Source organism: Pleurodeles waltl, chromosome 1_1 (genome assembly GCF_031143425.1).
Source record: "Pleurodeles waltl isolate 20211129_DDA chromosome 1_1, aPleWal1.hap1.20221129, whole genome shotgun sequence".
In the NCBI taxonomy this organism is placed as follows: Eukaryota; Metazoa; Chordata; class Amphibia; order Caudata; family Salamandridae; genus Pleurodeles; species Pleurodeles waltl.
This window is the reverse complement of record NC_090436.1, coordinates 853,068,629-853,084,568: the sequence shown is the minus strand read 5'-3', so window position 1 is coordinate 853,084,568 and position 15,940 is coordinate 853,068,629. Positions and strand designations below refer to the sequence as shown.

General features: G+C 43.9%; 1 protein-coding gene across 3 annotated transcripts in view; it reads left to right on the top strand.

Annotated features, from left to right (window-relative positions):
* Nucleotides 1-2,831, top strand: part of NMRK1 (nicotinamide riboside kinase 1) — a 290,988-nt gene extending 288,157 nt beyond the window's left edge. For all 3 annotated transcript variants that reach the window (XM_069229279.1, XM_069229255.1, XM_069229302.1), the window contains one exon: nucleotides 886-2,831. In XM_069229279.1, coding sequence (XP_069085380.1) covers nucleotides 886-911 — 26 coding nt within the window. In that variant the 3' untranslated portion in view covers nucleotides 912-2,831. The remainder of the gene's footprint in view (nucleotides 1-885) is intronic.
* Nucleotides 2,832-15,940: the final 13,109 nt, after the last annotated feature.

The following is a 15,940-nucleotide window of genomic DNA, read 5'->3' as shown; positions in this document are numbered from 1 at the left end:
CAGCAACCTCTTGACCATTTTGTTCTGAAATATATATATATATATAATCTGTGTTTCTTCCCAAAAAAGGATGCTGTTGAGACATATCCTGTGCCCCTTTGAGGTGCAACTTGATAAAGTCTGAAAGATGTCTCTGCAGTCCACAGAGAGAGAATGTTTCCTAACACAAACACCTGCATTCTTGAACACCTTCACGGAATTTGGAAATTTGGTAAATAAATATAAATCAGAGTAAATGCTTACATTAAATAAATATCACTAATAGATAAGGCTGATAAAATGGTATACGATATAAAGGTAAAAACAGTGTTGCACTTAACAAGTTGATATAGTTGGAGGTTATCATAATGGTGGTGATACAGAGATAGGCCAATATAAACGAGGTAGAAATTGTGACATACAATTCAATTTACTTGTCCTAAAATTCATAACAATTAAAAACAAAAATATATACAATAGCACACACAGCAAAATGATCAGTGCATACTTATCACGAAATTACAACTAACTGAATTTCTGAGTTTAACAGCAGGTTCAAAAAATGTGAATACTGCAAAACGTCCCCTAGAGGCTCTCAACATTATAAGCGGCAGAAGAAATGGCCTACAACATCAAAAGCCTTACTGTTTAAAAATCAGCTTGTCACAGTGTCCTTCTCACATCCTTTGTAAAATGCACAGAAACATACTTAAAAAGTATATTTATAAAATATTTTATGATTGCAATTTTGGGCAAAGCTTGAGCTATATTGTAATATCATTCTTTAGTGTGCCAGATGCCTTTGAATTAATACGTCTTTTACATTTGTTTTAACATTTGCTATTTTTGTACATAAAGCAGTTCTGATTTTGTTTTAAATAAAGATAAAGTATTTTTATCTTCTAGGTCTGCAGAGTACCACTACATCATAGGTGTGCAATGAATAATTTCAGCAACAGGAAGTTTCGATCTTCTTCAAACTTTTTACAAAGAAAAAGCTTAAAGACCTTTTTTGAGCAATATGATTTTACATGATTATGACAAAAACTATCCCCACTTAAGTTTTAATTTCGATGAAAATATGTTCATTTTGTAATCACTCTGCAATGGTAATGGTGGGGGGAAAGCGAAAAAATATTAGACAATAACATACCACTACTTCAGCACCTGCTGTACCAAGAAGATCGTGGCATGTTTCCTACCTTTGTTAATTTTGAGGTTTTGGGCCTCAAGAGGGAATGAAAGATTGGCAATGACGATACTTTGCTATTTTGTTCTTGCAGTACCAAGAGGAGAGTGTCTGTTGAGCTTTATTGAAGCTTCGCCCTCAATCTGAGTACCCTGTGCGAATCACTATGAAAGTTTCATCCTTCACAAAGCAGGCCTAGAGGTGGAACAACATTTTTAAAACACAGCTATATCATTTTTTATATTTATGACGGCTGGGAAGGGAATCTGTTCACAATCCTGATCGTATCCTCTCCCTCGCATCGTATTTTTTCCGTATCTTATCCAATTTGTTTGTAAGTTACAGCTTATCGAAAGAGCTTAAATGCCACCTCATTTAATTACAATACATTTGCATAGATATGGATGTCATTATTGACTGTTGTATAAAATAATGTAAAAAAATGAACTTTTTATCGCTTATGTGTCACTATAGAGAAATGAACCTACCCCATTCACTGAATGCTAATTCACAATTGCACTGGATATATGTTTGGTATTGTTTTCTTATGAATAAACTGGGTTAGGCATTGAATTCAAAACTAGTAAGCAATCCTCAAAGTATAACTATTTAGGTTATGGCATTATCAATTTATTTAGCTGCACTTTCATCTTTTGTGTGTTAGTCCCATTAGATTTGCTACAAGCACCATGTGTGCTCTCATGCCTTTTTGTGGACGAGATGAGCTATTTGAATTCTCCTGCTTTCATCCACCTCCCTTGTCTTTTGCTACTCGCCTGTCCACTCGCTTCTCCTTCCCCCCTTTTCCCCCGTCTCTGACTAACCCTTCTAATAATTCTTGACCTCTGGAATGTGTTCCGTGGTTGCACTTGTTTTTCCCATCATTACTTTATAAGCAGCTGCTGATTTCTGGCTATTCTTTACCACTGGCCACAATGCCTGGGTTGTTGCTCTTTATCTAATATTATTACTGTTTTATAAACGAATACTTGTGGAGCCTATTATGAGGGAAAAATGAATGCTAAGAAGAAAATGGAAGAGTGAAAGGAAAATAAGAGAATGGAAAGGGTGGGGAGAGAATAGGGAGAAATGAGAACCTAAAGAATGAGGATATAGAAGAGTAGGAAGATATGTGAGAGAGACATGGAAAGAAATAAAGAAGATAGTGATATAAGTATTTTAGGGCAGCATTAAGTTATATCATTATACACATTTGACCTCAACTGTTTCCCTCATCTTAATATTTTATGGTGACTCTAATCAGTTTAATGTGTATGGCTCTTTCTAGGGTATTTGTTGTATCTTCCGTTCAATCCCCAAAACAGATAATGATATACATCACTGTAACTTTATGGCAATGCTTTTGTCATCCCCTGACAAGGAACTCAGTTCAAGATCAGATCAGCAACAAACATATTGTAATTAAAAATCACACTACTCCATGGTATTATGTATAGAACAAATAACCAATGATTTGAAGTCATACTGAGAAACAATTACAATTTTTGCGGCAATTTTAACATGCATCGGATTGTGCAATTAAGCACATTCTAAGGCAAGCTAGGCGCCTGTACAAGTCAATTTGAATGTATTTTGAGCTGCATACTTGTGAATGTTTGTTTACACTCCACAATACGGTCACAATAAATAAAACTACTTTCCCACTTTCTATGATGTTTTAACATACAGGAACCCAATTTCATATGAGAACTAAAGTATAATATGGACAGTGCACCACTTCCAAAACATTTACGAACTTTTGGACAGTTTGACCTTAGCTAATCTTGGAAGCTCATTCCAGTTACCGAAGCACAATCCCAGTCTAATATTCAATATGCGCGTTTTGAAAACATGCACACTCTAATCTTGCACATCTTGGTAGATGTATGTGCATGTTTGTCTTGTCAGAATAATTAATGATGTATGCCACCCAGCATGTTCTGTTGTGAAAAAATGTAACACATTACTTAATGCTTTTAAAATATACGTTTCGGGGGTAGGCATGGAGTATGATGTGTCTTCCCTACCCTCTGCCGCACACTTACACCCTAAGTCAAAATATGGGCCTTATCCAGAATGAAAAAGCAGGCACCAACATTGGGCCAACCCTAAATAAAGGTGCAGCAACCCTACAAAGGAGTAAGCTAAATGATTCAAACTATTATCCATCCTTGCTGGAAAGCTAGGATAGCACCAGTCAAAACTGCTAAGAGCATGGGCGATGGACTGATGCAGAGACAAGCCTAGTCAGCGGGTAGTTTGGTGCGTACAGCAGGCTGACAGTGCAGCGGGAGAAATGAGGAAAACCAGATGACTGTCAGATGGGTCACTGAAGGGGCTGCGACTAGAGTGCAGACAGTGCCCCTTGTTTCGGACTCCCACCCAAAGGGGTGGGGGACATGACTGGACCATGGTTCTTAGTGGAGGAAACCCCCGGGGAGCAGTACCAGGACTGGTCAGGGGTAATAAGGACGATGAAGGCAGGAAGAAAAGTTACTGGTCGGTGGACGGCGACACTGGTCCAGCCCAGTCGTAAATTTAGCTAGAGGAATGTGACCTTGGGGTGGAAGGTATTTAACCGCCGGCACCTGCAGCATAGTGTGTGTGTACAGGGTGAGGAGGGCTAAGGGAGCAGTACGGCCTTGGGATAGATAGGGTACTAGGCAGAGTGGGGTTCCTTTAGCTCATACGGTACTACGGTAAACGGTCCGAAGGATGGGGTGTGTAAGTGTGCACCAGTTTGTACCTGTACCGAAGCTGCTGTGGAAAGAGTGGGAGTCTACCGGGCAGCCCGCAGAAATAGGTCATTCACTGATAAATTCACTTTGTAATAGACTAGGCTGACACCCGCCCTCGAGGACCAATGCAGCCCACAATGCTAGTCCAGCTTCCAGCAAGGAAATGAAGCCACTCCCTCGCCATTTAACAACTTAAGTGACAGATTATAGCTCCTCTCAGGCCAACACAGCCACCTACTTCTAATTGCAGTCCCAGGTGGTGGAACATTGTTTAAACCCCAGAGATCGAAGCACACTGTGCCACGTGTACGTGAGAGTAGTCAAATACCTTCTAAGCCATGTTCACGTACTCTTGTTACAGGGAATGTTTGCCACCTGAACTATCAGTGGCACAGGCTGCCGGCAACCCATCACTGTCTGTACCTCATTCAAGTCACCTTCAGCGTGATTTCCCTGCTGAAGAAAGGCATCACACGGGCAGAGCTGAAAGAAATGTCACGGATGACAGCCAACAGGTCCTTAAGTGAGGAGTGAAAACGCCCGGGCACTGCATCATGCCAGAGAATGCCTTCAGTCCGAGAGGCCCGCACAGGTACCCTCTGGAGACCAGACTGCACAGACGGCTTGTTGGGCACAGCAAGGAAACAGATGGCTGCAGTTCTCAGCCTTAAGTTTCCGAAGGCCAATCAGACATGCTGCGTGGTCTCAGCTATATCGAGTGCGTGCTGGCAAAACTACCTGGTACTCGGGAGTGAGAGACCATGCTCCGCTTCATTGAAGCCCTGGGCTGGCATGCATGGCGTAAAAATAACTCTATAGTTCATGTGCCCAATTGTGAATTGAGGCCACAGTCATTTGCGACAGAAGGTTCTCAGGCACACAGCGCATTCACTGGCAGTGCTGGATTAAGAGGGCGCAGGGGTGCGGGGGCGTTCGTTCAGGTTTTTGGCCCCCAAACTGTGGAATTCCATGTCTCCTGGCCTCAGACAGGAGAAACAGATAGCTTTTTCTCGGACGAAGTTAAAGGCGTGGCTTTTCCAGGCCAAGGAAGAGTAGTGCGACAGGTCTTGTTGTCTTGGCAGGGAACCTCTAGCGCCGAGACGGAGGTGTAGGAGTTTTGCTTTACGATAGACCGTGTCCCGGCGTTGTTCGGTGATGCCAGTCAACGAGGAGCAAACGGGATGCTCGGGGAACCTGGTATTTGCCCAGTATCACATAGTGCGGCTTCTTAGTAATGCTGGAATTGGGGAGTGGGCTTGCTGCACAGTTTGAGCTTTTCCCCCGTCATGTTTTGCTGGAGCCGGGTAGTTGTTGGGGTAGGGCTGGCAGGCGGGGGAGCTGATGGAACATTGATGGTTTGGCACGGGGTGAGGAGGTGGCTTCTGCCATGGTGGCGATGGGATGACGCTGCGGGCACGAGTGATGCCACCCCCACCCTTTTTGGCAGTGGCGGCCCGTCCTTTAGGGCGGAGGGGCCACGCCCCCCCACCTTTTGCCCCTCATGAAGAGCGTCTGCCGGGCTGAACAAAGGTCAGCCTGACAGACACTCTCCATGTTCAGCTCAGGCAGCCAGGAGCAGACATGCGCGATTCGCGCACACTCCTGGTTGCCTGAGCTGAACTTTGCTGGGCCGAGGAGGTCACAGCTCCTATGGGCGTGACCTCCTCGGCCCAGCAAAGGGGCCTTGAGGCCCTCCACTGGGTGACGAGGAAAGCGTCACCAATTGACACTCTCCCTGAGTGCTTCAGGTTTAAGCCCTGAAGTGCCCAGGGCGAGTGTCAATCAGTGACCTGGATGCTGAAGGTAAGTGTGTGTGTGTGTGTGTGTGATGTTTTAAATTGAATGTTTGGTGCGCACGTGCATGTTTGAGTGTTATGAGTGTTTTAATAGGTGTGCGTGCGTGCGTGTGTGTGTGAAAGAATGAGTGTGTGATCTTTTAAAATGAATGTTTGGTGCGTGCGTGCATGTTTGAATGGTGTGAGTGTTGTTAATGGATGTGCGTGCATGCATGTCTGTGTGTGAAAGAATGAGTGTGTTTGGGTGTGTGGGTGTATGTGTATCCCGCCCGCCCCCTCCCTCCCTCCTAAAGCTGCCGACCGCCACTGCTTTTTCGGTAGGAGCATGGAACAAAGGAGAGCCTCAGATAAGCAGGAACAGAGGGCGTAAGGAACTGAAAGCAGAGGGCGAGGGGACCATTACAGAAAAGGCAAAAAATGCAAGGTCCATAACTCCTGCACTTGTCTCACCCCAGTACCTTCTTAAGGAGCCCATGATTTCCCCATAAACACATTTAAAAGCAACTAGCAATGTACAATTCTTTTTGTGGAATATAACTTGGCCGCTTTTATTTATTAACCAAATGTGCATGATAGCCCATAAACATTATTAATCATTATTACGGCGAGACATGGCTTTCTGTAACATAGCCCCCAATAAACTCACTGAATCATAAAACAATATTCTTTGACACCTCAACCCAAGTTATTGCTGGTATCATAAATCAAAATTGTTCAGGTCATAAATCAAGAGTAATAGTGATTGATTGGCCTTTGAGTCCTTGCCTCTGCTTGTCATGTATCTTTGACATACTCTCCTGTAGGCAATCCCACCTTTTGTCTTGGAGGGGTCTCACTTCATAGTGTTTGTTTTACCATGTTTTTCTGACTGGGTAGCCTCTTGTTTTTTGGATTCTGCCCAACACGCTACCTTGTGTGTCTGTGCCCTGCCATCCGTCCTGGTGGGTCTGGGCTGCGAGTGCTGTGTTCTGCATACTCCCCTTCGCTTGCCCCTTTTCACCCTGCCGTAAGGCATCCCCAGGTGAGTGGCCTTGCCTTAGCACCACCTTACTAGTTGTGGTTACCGTCAGCATTGGTAAAACCTCTTTTAATAACCGCCACACTGCCTGCGAGGCTCACGTTTCCAGGCAGCCTCCCCCAATTTCTCCTTTTTTATTTATTTATTTTTTACTAGGAACAGCCCGTCTGGGCCATCCCTGCCAATAAGTTTGCCCAGAAGATTTCCATTCCTTTTGAGGATAGGTGTATGCCATCCTGGGCATACAATTCTGGACATCTTGGGTGAATCAAACCATGGCGTATGCTTTCCAGCCAATTTGCTTTGCAGTATTTACAGACCGTGATGTTTAGGTTTCTCCTAGAGTTGTCCACTGCCCTATTTGATATGGCCTGGTCATTTGATCCTGGGGATTATCTCCGACCAGATGATGGTGGTGCTGCTGAAGGCCCTTTCTGTTTCCGTTAAATCTTGCCATTCAGGAGGTGCTTCCTCCCTACTTGAGCCAAATAGTTGCCACCTAGAAGTATATTATTATCTCCGGTTGTCTTCTTGCCGTTGGGGCCAAGGAACTGAAAACAGAAGGCGAGGGGAACCATTACAGAAAAGGCTAAAAATGCAAGGTCCAAAGCACGGATTGACAAATGTGGAGTGCAAAGGAACACAACTGTTGGGTCAGAGGAAGGTAATGAAAACCAAAATGCAAATATGCAAGGAGAGAGAGGAAAGAACATGCTACAGAAATGCTGAGAGAGAGCAGAAATCAAATGAAAGGACAAGAGGCTCGGTGAATAGAGTGTGAGCACAACAATCACAGCAAAGGCGTAAAAAATATACAATTAAAAATATAGAACAAAAGATAGAATACAAGGTGCAAGTGAAGCAAAGCAAACGCCCAATAAATAAAGGGTACAGACGCCCTGGAAGGGACATTGACGGACAACAGGCAGAACCATTGGACAAGTTGTCACACCATGCCATCTTTAAGTATTGAACTGGTTGCTGTTGATTATTAGATGAAAGGGGATGTGCATCCTCAGGGAGACCCAGTGTGGGACTGTTTTGTTTGTACACATTAGTCTGCTGGTGGTTTACCCTATAAGCGAAAGCGCTCATGGCTGACAACGGATGTTATCGGTAAGTCATGGATGGTGAACAGTATTTGGTATGTTGCGGCATTGAGCGATGGGTTTAAGCAGGCGGCTCAGAACAGAGGACAATAAGCAGGGGCGGCTCCTCCCTTAGGGCAGAGGAGCGTTGCCCCCCCCTCTTCCCCCCCAGCAGCAGACGCTGCAAAACCTTTAACAAACGGAAAGATAATAAACCCTGTTTATTACCATTTCGTTTGTTAAAGGGGTGGGGCCACAGGGGTGATGAGCAGTGAAGGGAGTGCACTGTGCACTCCCTTTAGTGCGCATGTATGTTGGCCGGCTGTCTTGGACCGGCCGAAAATTACATGTGCAGTAGGCTCTCTCCAATCCGGCACTCCCAGCCAATCTTGATGTTGCTTTGAGCAGCATCAGGATTGGCCGCACCGACGACGGGAAAAAGAGGAACGGCGCAGCTGATCCAGGTAAGTTTTGATTCTATTTTATTAATTTTAAATTACATTTTAGACCCCCAGCCACCCCCTTGCGAGCCTCACCCGCCCCTTAATAGTGAAGCGACCCGCGACTGCAATAGAGGAGTTTTGGGTTCCCTTTGCCTTTTATTCCTCTCGAAATGTGAATTGCTGGGGCAGCACCTGGGCTGCTGGAAAAGTGGAAAGGCACTCAAAGATGGCAGTGTTTCATGTCTGGGGGGCGAGGAGAGAGGGAATCCACAGGTTCAGTTTGTGGCAACCTTGGTTGGTGGACCACCAAGAGTCTAATTTGCCACTGTAATGGGGGAGGTGTCTCTTCCCTCCCCAGTTCCTATTTATCGGAAAGGGGCACCTTCTTGTGCCGCAGTGGAGACTTGTGCTCAGCAAAAGATGGTGATCGCTCGCTCCTGTTCGCCAGAATTGGGCCTGAAGTGTCCCGGCATTGTACTCTTCAGGTCGTTGTCTGATATTAGAGGTTAAGGGTTGCTCTGCTTCTTTGTCTCAGAGTATGAAAGGAGAAGCGATCAATGTAGGGACAGCCATAATCTGTATGACTTTAGGGGAAACGGGACCCCCGTCCCAGGGTGGGAGTCCCCAGTGCACTGCAGATGCCGGCAGGAGCTTGTTTTATGCCCCCTCTTCTCCAGAACTTACCTGCTCTGCACAGGCAGTGACAGACATCCCAGCCACAGGGACTGCAATCATTGTCAGATGGGAGGGAGTGTGCTTGATCACCAGGCATGCAGAAGGTGGAAAAGGAAAACATGGCTCGGGAGAATCCCATTACTGAACTGTGACCACCTTTCGGAATGTTAGCACCTATTTCATTTTAGGTCAGCTGCAAAAGGGGACCTGCACCAGACCAGTACAGAGGAAGGATGGGAGAGGAGAGAGTGCCCCACAGCATTGAAGTTGATCTGGCCACATAAGAGGCGGCAGGAACTAGCTGGAATGTCCCTGGAGGTGAATTATTTGGATGGAGAGAATCAGAGCAATTTTGAGCCTGCTTTGCAGCAAAAGTCAGGGTTTAGGAGGGGTGGGAACTGGCCATGGCCCATATGCGGACGTCCACTCCCTACAGAAGTCGACAGTCAAAGGACAAGGAGGAGTTACAAATGGGAATTTTGACAGTGACTGATCATATTTACATTCATTGCCACGAGGAGAGCAGTGTGAGACCAAAAAGAGGGCCAATGGGGGGAGTAGTAGTGGGACTTCAAAAGCAAAGAAAACCAAAAGGGCATACGAGATGAGTGCAGTGACCGGGGATAGTGCCAACAAAAAGGCAGGAACCTGCCTCGTGCGTGCACCAGTGGCAGTTTAACCGTATGATGAGAAAAAAAATTCTAACAGAGTATACTAACTCCTGAAACTGGTGAATTGGATGAGTTCTCCGAGGCCATGCTAAGGCTTTTTAAGGAGTGGAAGGGGAAGACTGGAAACCCACTCCTAGGGGTGTTGAACATCAAGAAAAGGACAAGGGCAGGTGGATCAAATGATGGGAGTCCAACATGTGTGGTAGGATGAGTTAAATAAACATAGGGGGTGGAAAAAGAATGGTAAAGTGTGTGCTGGAGCAGACGGATAAAGGTAACACCAGTACACCTGTGGAGGCCTCCCTGGAAAGCGCGGTGAAAGTCAACAAGCCTACTACCACATCACCGAATGATGGAGGGGAATTAGGTTTGTGTGGGAGGCGGTCACTGGCGTGGGCATATTTCACAGGAAGTTAAGGAGAGAGTGTGGAGGAGAGAATTCATAGATATTTTCACCTTACTGGAACATGTACGCAGGGATGCGGATACATTCAAGGGCTCTGGCAGGGCAAGGAGAACAAGAATAAGAAAATGGTTAAGCCAGAGGAGACTATTGTGAACTGGTCAGATGCATTTGCCTTGTTAGCAGCCATCATTTTAGAAAAATACCCTGAGCAGGGTGCAGCTTCAACTAGTTACAATCAGGCTATTCAGGAGAGGTTCAGCCATTTTGGAGGAATGAGTTAGCTGCAATATGATTTAGCCTCCCGCCAAAGCATGGAATGGGCACCAGGCATGTCTTGGGATCAAAGAAAGGCGGAAGAATGGATGGAGCTTAAGGGGTCAGGTGCAGGATAAGCAGTAGGGTTATCCGGGGCAGGATTTGATTTACAGCAGTGGCCCTCGCCACAATGGGGGTAAGGATTGTAAGTAAGAGGTATACCAGCACAGTTTCTTGCAAGTACATAGTCAAGACTAGCTCCTCAAATACTGGCGGGCTTCCAGCAATCACAAGTGGATCAGTTTCAAACTCATCCTACCATTTACTGGACATCGACACAATCAGTGGCGGGTTCTCACCACTAAGGATCAGGGATTGGTCCAAGTAATCAGCCTTCTTTAGTAGGGCATGCTCACCACCACGCTCGGATGGGTTTAGCACAACAGTACCCAACAACAATGGTTAGGATTGGCGGGAAGACAACTGGTACTGGGGTTGCCCAGCCAACCGCTAAGTAATAGTTGCCCAATGTCTGTAATGCAGGATGGAAGAATATTACATCAAGTCATAAATGGCAAGCTGAGTCCGCGTTTCAACTGGAGTAGGGTCCCAGATCTGTCGGCTAGGGTGGGACTGTCATCTGGCTCGGTGCAGGCAACACTGATGCCGCACAAAGTTCAACCTCAGGGTGGTTTGGCAGCATTTCTAGCTCCTCAAGGCACATCTACAGGCAAGGGCAGTTAATGCTGGGTCACTAGTAGCCACCTCAGGGGTAGGGGTAGTCATTTCAGACTTCAAAGGTGGCAGACAGGTTCAAGCCTTTGCTTCAACGAAAACCACAAGACACCTGCCAACTGTTGAATGCAGGCAACTGCTAGGATGTTACACGGAAATTCCAACATTGGTGCTCAGAGTGCGGGGCTAGCCATCTGGTCTTTTCTTGCGAATCCTCACCAGATCAACACCACGTGCCATATTTAATGGCCAGCCATAGCTTTGATCCGTTAACGAAAGGCCCATCCCGGATCCACTTTGACATACTAGCAACACTTTTGAACGAGTACCAAAAGGAAGAGGAGAGGGAATTACTCATCTGAGGTTTTAAGTAAGGTTGCAGAATACCTTACTGTGGTCCAATGTCAAGAAGGTAATCTAGGAACCTCCACTCAATGGAAGAATTGCCAAACACAGTGGCGGAAAAAATAGAAAATAAGCTACAGTTAGGTAAGATAGCAGGCCTGTTTGACAAACCACTCCTAAAGAATTTTATAATTTTATTATCTCTCCACTAGGGATCATCCCTAAAAAAGAGGAAGACAAATATCGAATGATCCATCACCTTTCTTATCCCAAAGGGAATTCAGTTAACGATTGGCTAAGCCAGGTCATGTGTTCAGTTTCCTATGCTTCATTTGACAGACCTTTCATAGGTGGCCCACAGCAGGGGAACCATCCTGGGGAGGGCAGAGGACAACAAGTATAGATATGTGATATATAGTTTCATGGTGTTAGAAATACTTGTATTAGTCTTATATAGTAATATTGTTTCTCTATGCATATTCACTGTTAGATGTATTGTGTTCATTTAAGTGCTTGGAAGAATGCCACTGATCTCTTGTATTCTGGAATTCTTCACATGAGTCAGTTATCAGTTAATGCTGTATCCCACAGGATTGTTAGTACAGTGCTGCCCAAATTAAGTAAACTTTTATAATATTACTGAATACTTTGCTTTACTAAAATGGTGACAAGTTGTGGAGGGCTACCAGCTACATCTACAACAACACAGGAGCGGTATTACCTCCATAGAGCCCAAAAACAAGATCAAGATTGTTACCTTCTGTCGCTAGAAGCACCGCTGGAAGCACTGTTGTAATTAAAGCTCATCCATCTTTCTCAGGTGACTCTTAGCCCCCGGGTAAGTGTTTTCTTGAATTTGAACAATTTTATCTATTGTACTGGCAGTCAGTTGCAACAACACTCACACAAGTCTCTTATTCCTCACACGCTGCAAATACTCATCTCCTTGTGACGCGTCAGGATGTATCAGTGATCCTTCATCGTTTCCGCATCTACGAGTTCCCTACTGCCTTTTCGGTTCACACGTCATATGATCGTTACATGCGTATCTTTGAGAAAAACATTGTTTCGGTTCACTAAAATAAAAACAGCAAATTACTTGAATCCTTCACAAGTACAGGTTCACAGGTACTTCTGCATTATATTCATGTGATACATAAACTGTTCTGTGCTCGCTGTGGCAATCATTTGCTGGACACTGCGACATTTAGTCTTTTCCCTTCACTGCATCTTCCAGCAATAACTTTATATTAATTTGAGATTTCCGTGGAGCATAGAAAGCAATATTTATCTTGTTGGAGAAAACATTAGATACTCAAGTTTAATCTCTTTACAAATAATAATACCACTGAATATAAAGTCATATTTTCAGTGTACTATTATACTTATATACAATAGTATCCAGTTAATTTCTATAGCACAAAGACATTTTTTGTAAAATGCATTTTGATCCACCAGCCAAATTTATTCACAGGAACCCCCTATCCAATGGATCAGATTGAAGGGGAAGTTTATAACTTACTTTAGGGCCATTGATGGGGAAAGAATGATGGCTGAAAGAAAAAAATACTATTGCATTCTTTGAGTTCAGAAGGACAGGTGGTTTTTAGGATTGTACCACCTGTGGAAGACCAAGGTGACAGGAATATATATGAGGAAGCCAAGTTAAGAATGGAAAATCATTTTAAGCCTACAACCAGTATTGCGCTAAACCGTTTTAAGTTGTACACCTGTGCTCAAGATGAAACTGAAACAGTTGATGAATTCCTCACAGTATTGTGAAAGCTTTCTACTAACTGCAATTTTGGACCCATGACTGATGAGATGATTAGAGACCAAATTATAGTTCATGTTAAAAACAAGAAAGTTCAAGAACAGCTGTGGATTATGTGTGATCCAAATTTACAAGTGGTTATTACTACTGCAAAAGCATTGGAACAATCAGAAAGGTAGATGAAGTTTTTAACCAAGGATAATAAAATTACAGAGGAGGTTTGTAGTGTGGGTTTGTGTGGTAGCAAGGAAAGCAATCAGTGTTCTACTACTAATACTTTACGTGGGGTTACTCAGCCAGTGATTGCTAGCAGTTCCTGCTGAAGTACCCAGACATTTAGGAGAGTAGACAGGAACTTCCATTGTTTTAGGTGTGATATTGCATCATCACCTCAGTGTCCCGTTTTAGGCAAAGAATGCAGCAGATGTGGACATGTAGGACATTTTGTAAGAGCATTCAGAAACTTCAAAAAAGGGTAGCGCCACAGGCACTAAAGGAAAGGTGTAGTGCGTCAGTGATGAGTTGGACCAAAGTGGAGGAGAAGGAGAAAACAAAGGTATAGTTCCGTCAGTTATGAAAGGAAAGGATTATTCTGAAGTGAACGGCAAGGCAACGAAGTACAGGGAGGCACTTGACCGCCAAAATGTTGTGTCCACATATTAGGAGTAGATCTGGAATTGATGGCTTACTTGGGGACACCTTGGACTATTGTTGCAAAAGAGTATTATGTACAACGGTTTGGAGAGAGAGTGCGTTTGGATAACCTAAAACAATCTGATACAACTGCTGAAAGTTTTGATGGTACCAGAACTGATATTTAAGTATTTCAGGAAGCTGAATGGCTCAAATTAGGTTGTATGTGGCTATCAAAGGTGTGAATGTATAGGGGTGGAAAAACCAAGTTTGGTATTATCCTCAACCAGAGGAGTAAAAGTCCTATATTATTACTTTCTGATGGGACACAAAGAAAAGAAATAATCCAGCAATTTCCCAGGGTTTCCCGATAACAAAGAGAAAATATTGTCTTTTGCGGGGCTGTGTGAATATTACAACACATTCATATGAAGTTTCACCACAAAAATGGAACCTCTCAGAAAATTGACTAGGAAGACAGCAGAATTTGTGTGGACAGAAAAACAAGCTACTTTTCAGCAGATAAAAAAAGAGATTGCTAATGCATGTACATCAAAACTGTTCTGTATCAATAAGATTTGCACTATTACTGTGGATGCGAGTTTGTATGGAATGGGGGGGTTTGGGAACAAAAGAGTGGTAAGAATGAGTGATGTGTGGCGTTTACTTCTAAGACACTTAGTGAGACAGAGAGAAGGTATTCAGTAATTGAGATGGAATTGTTGGCATGTGTGTGGGCATTTGAACACTTCTGAAGCTATGTGTGGGAAAGCAGATTCATTCTCAGGATGGACCACAAGCAATTATTGGGTATTTTGTCACCAGGTGAGGCTTGAATAGCTACTGCATGGATTGCCAGAGGCTTGAATAGCTACTGCATGGATTGCCAGACTCACTTCAAGATAACAAGAATATAATTTTGGAGTAGAATATGTTCTGGGCAAATGTAGTGTTATAGTGGATTGTTTGTCCAGGTTACCGTGTGTGGATGGAGGTGAAGTGGAATAGGATGGTTGGAAATGATTGTTAGTGTCAAGGATTTGGTGGGAGTTGACATTGGAGGTTTGTCAGCGGAAGTGTGGAGAAAAGATGCCATTTTGCAAATGGTAGGGAAGTACTTAATAGAAGGATGGCCTAAAGAAAAAAAATGCTCCTGAAGTACAACCATTCTTTAAAGTTTGGGAGGAATTGGTAATGGAGGGTGACATCATATTCAAAGGAGGGAACTGTGCTCTTCCTGCTGGTATGCAAGGAAGGATTCTGGAATTGGCTCATAAGGGACACCAGGGAATGTCCTCAGTGAAAAAACCTATTAGATCTATTTTCTGGTGGCCTGGATTGAATTTAGTGGTAGACAGATTGGTGAGAGATTGTGAAGTATGTGTGAACAGAGATAAGATGTTCTGCGTGTTTCCTGTTCCGCTTACACCTGTTTCCTATCCAGCCTCACCTTGGGAAAAGGTGGCTATTGACATATCTGGCCAATTTTACAGCTTACCTCAGGAAGCAAGATTTGCCCTGGTCATGATTGACTGTTATTCTAAATGGCCAGATGTCAAGTTTGTGGCACAGGCGACTCCTTGGGTGGTCATTGAGTTTTTTAGAGAAATATTTTCCAGAGAAGGCTGTTGAGAGGTGATGGTGATGGACAATGGAGTACAATTTAGATCTAAGGAAATGGAAGAGTTTTTACTTCTGTATGGCATCAAGCATGTTACAACGTTCTTATATGAACCGCAAAAAATGGTCAAGTTGAACGTTTTTATTGTGTGCTTAAGAAAAGGGTGGTTTTTGCCAAGAAGCTGAATTCAAGCTGATTTGAAAAACATATAGAGGGAAAGACTTTCGATGTACTGCATTACACCTCATTCTGTGACAGAAGTCAGTCCTTTCTGTTTGCTTACAGGAAGGGATCCTCTGTCTGATCTGTGTCCGTGGTGGATAAAGAAGAAGTTTACCAAGTTGTGTGAAGTAGACTCAAGGAATGGGTACTGATGAAACAGGAAAAGATGAAAAGACAATATGACAGGAAATGGAAGGTGAAAGAGCATGTTTTTGTAGTGGGATGCTGGGTGAAGATACTTAAACCAGAGTTTGTGAAAAGGGTGATTCCAAGTTTGGGCATGCTCTTAAAGTTGTAAAGGTAAGTCACATAGGATGGCAAAGTATGGAATTTTCGTAGAGTGATTAAGTGT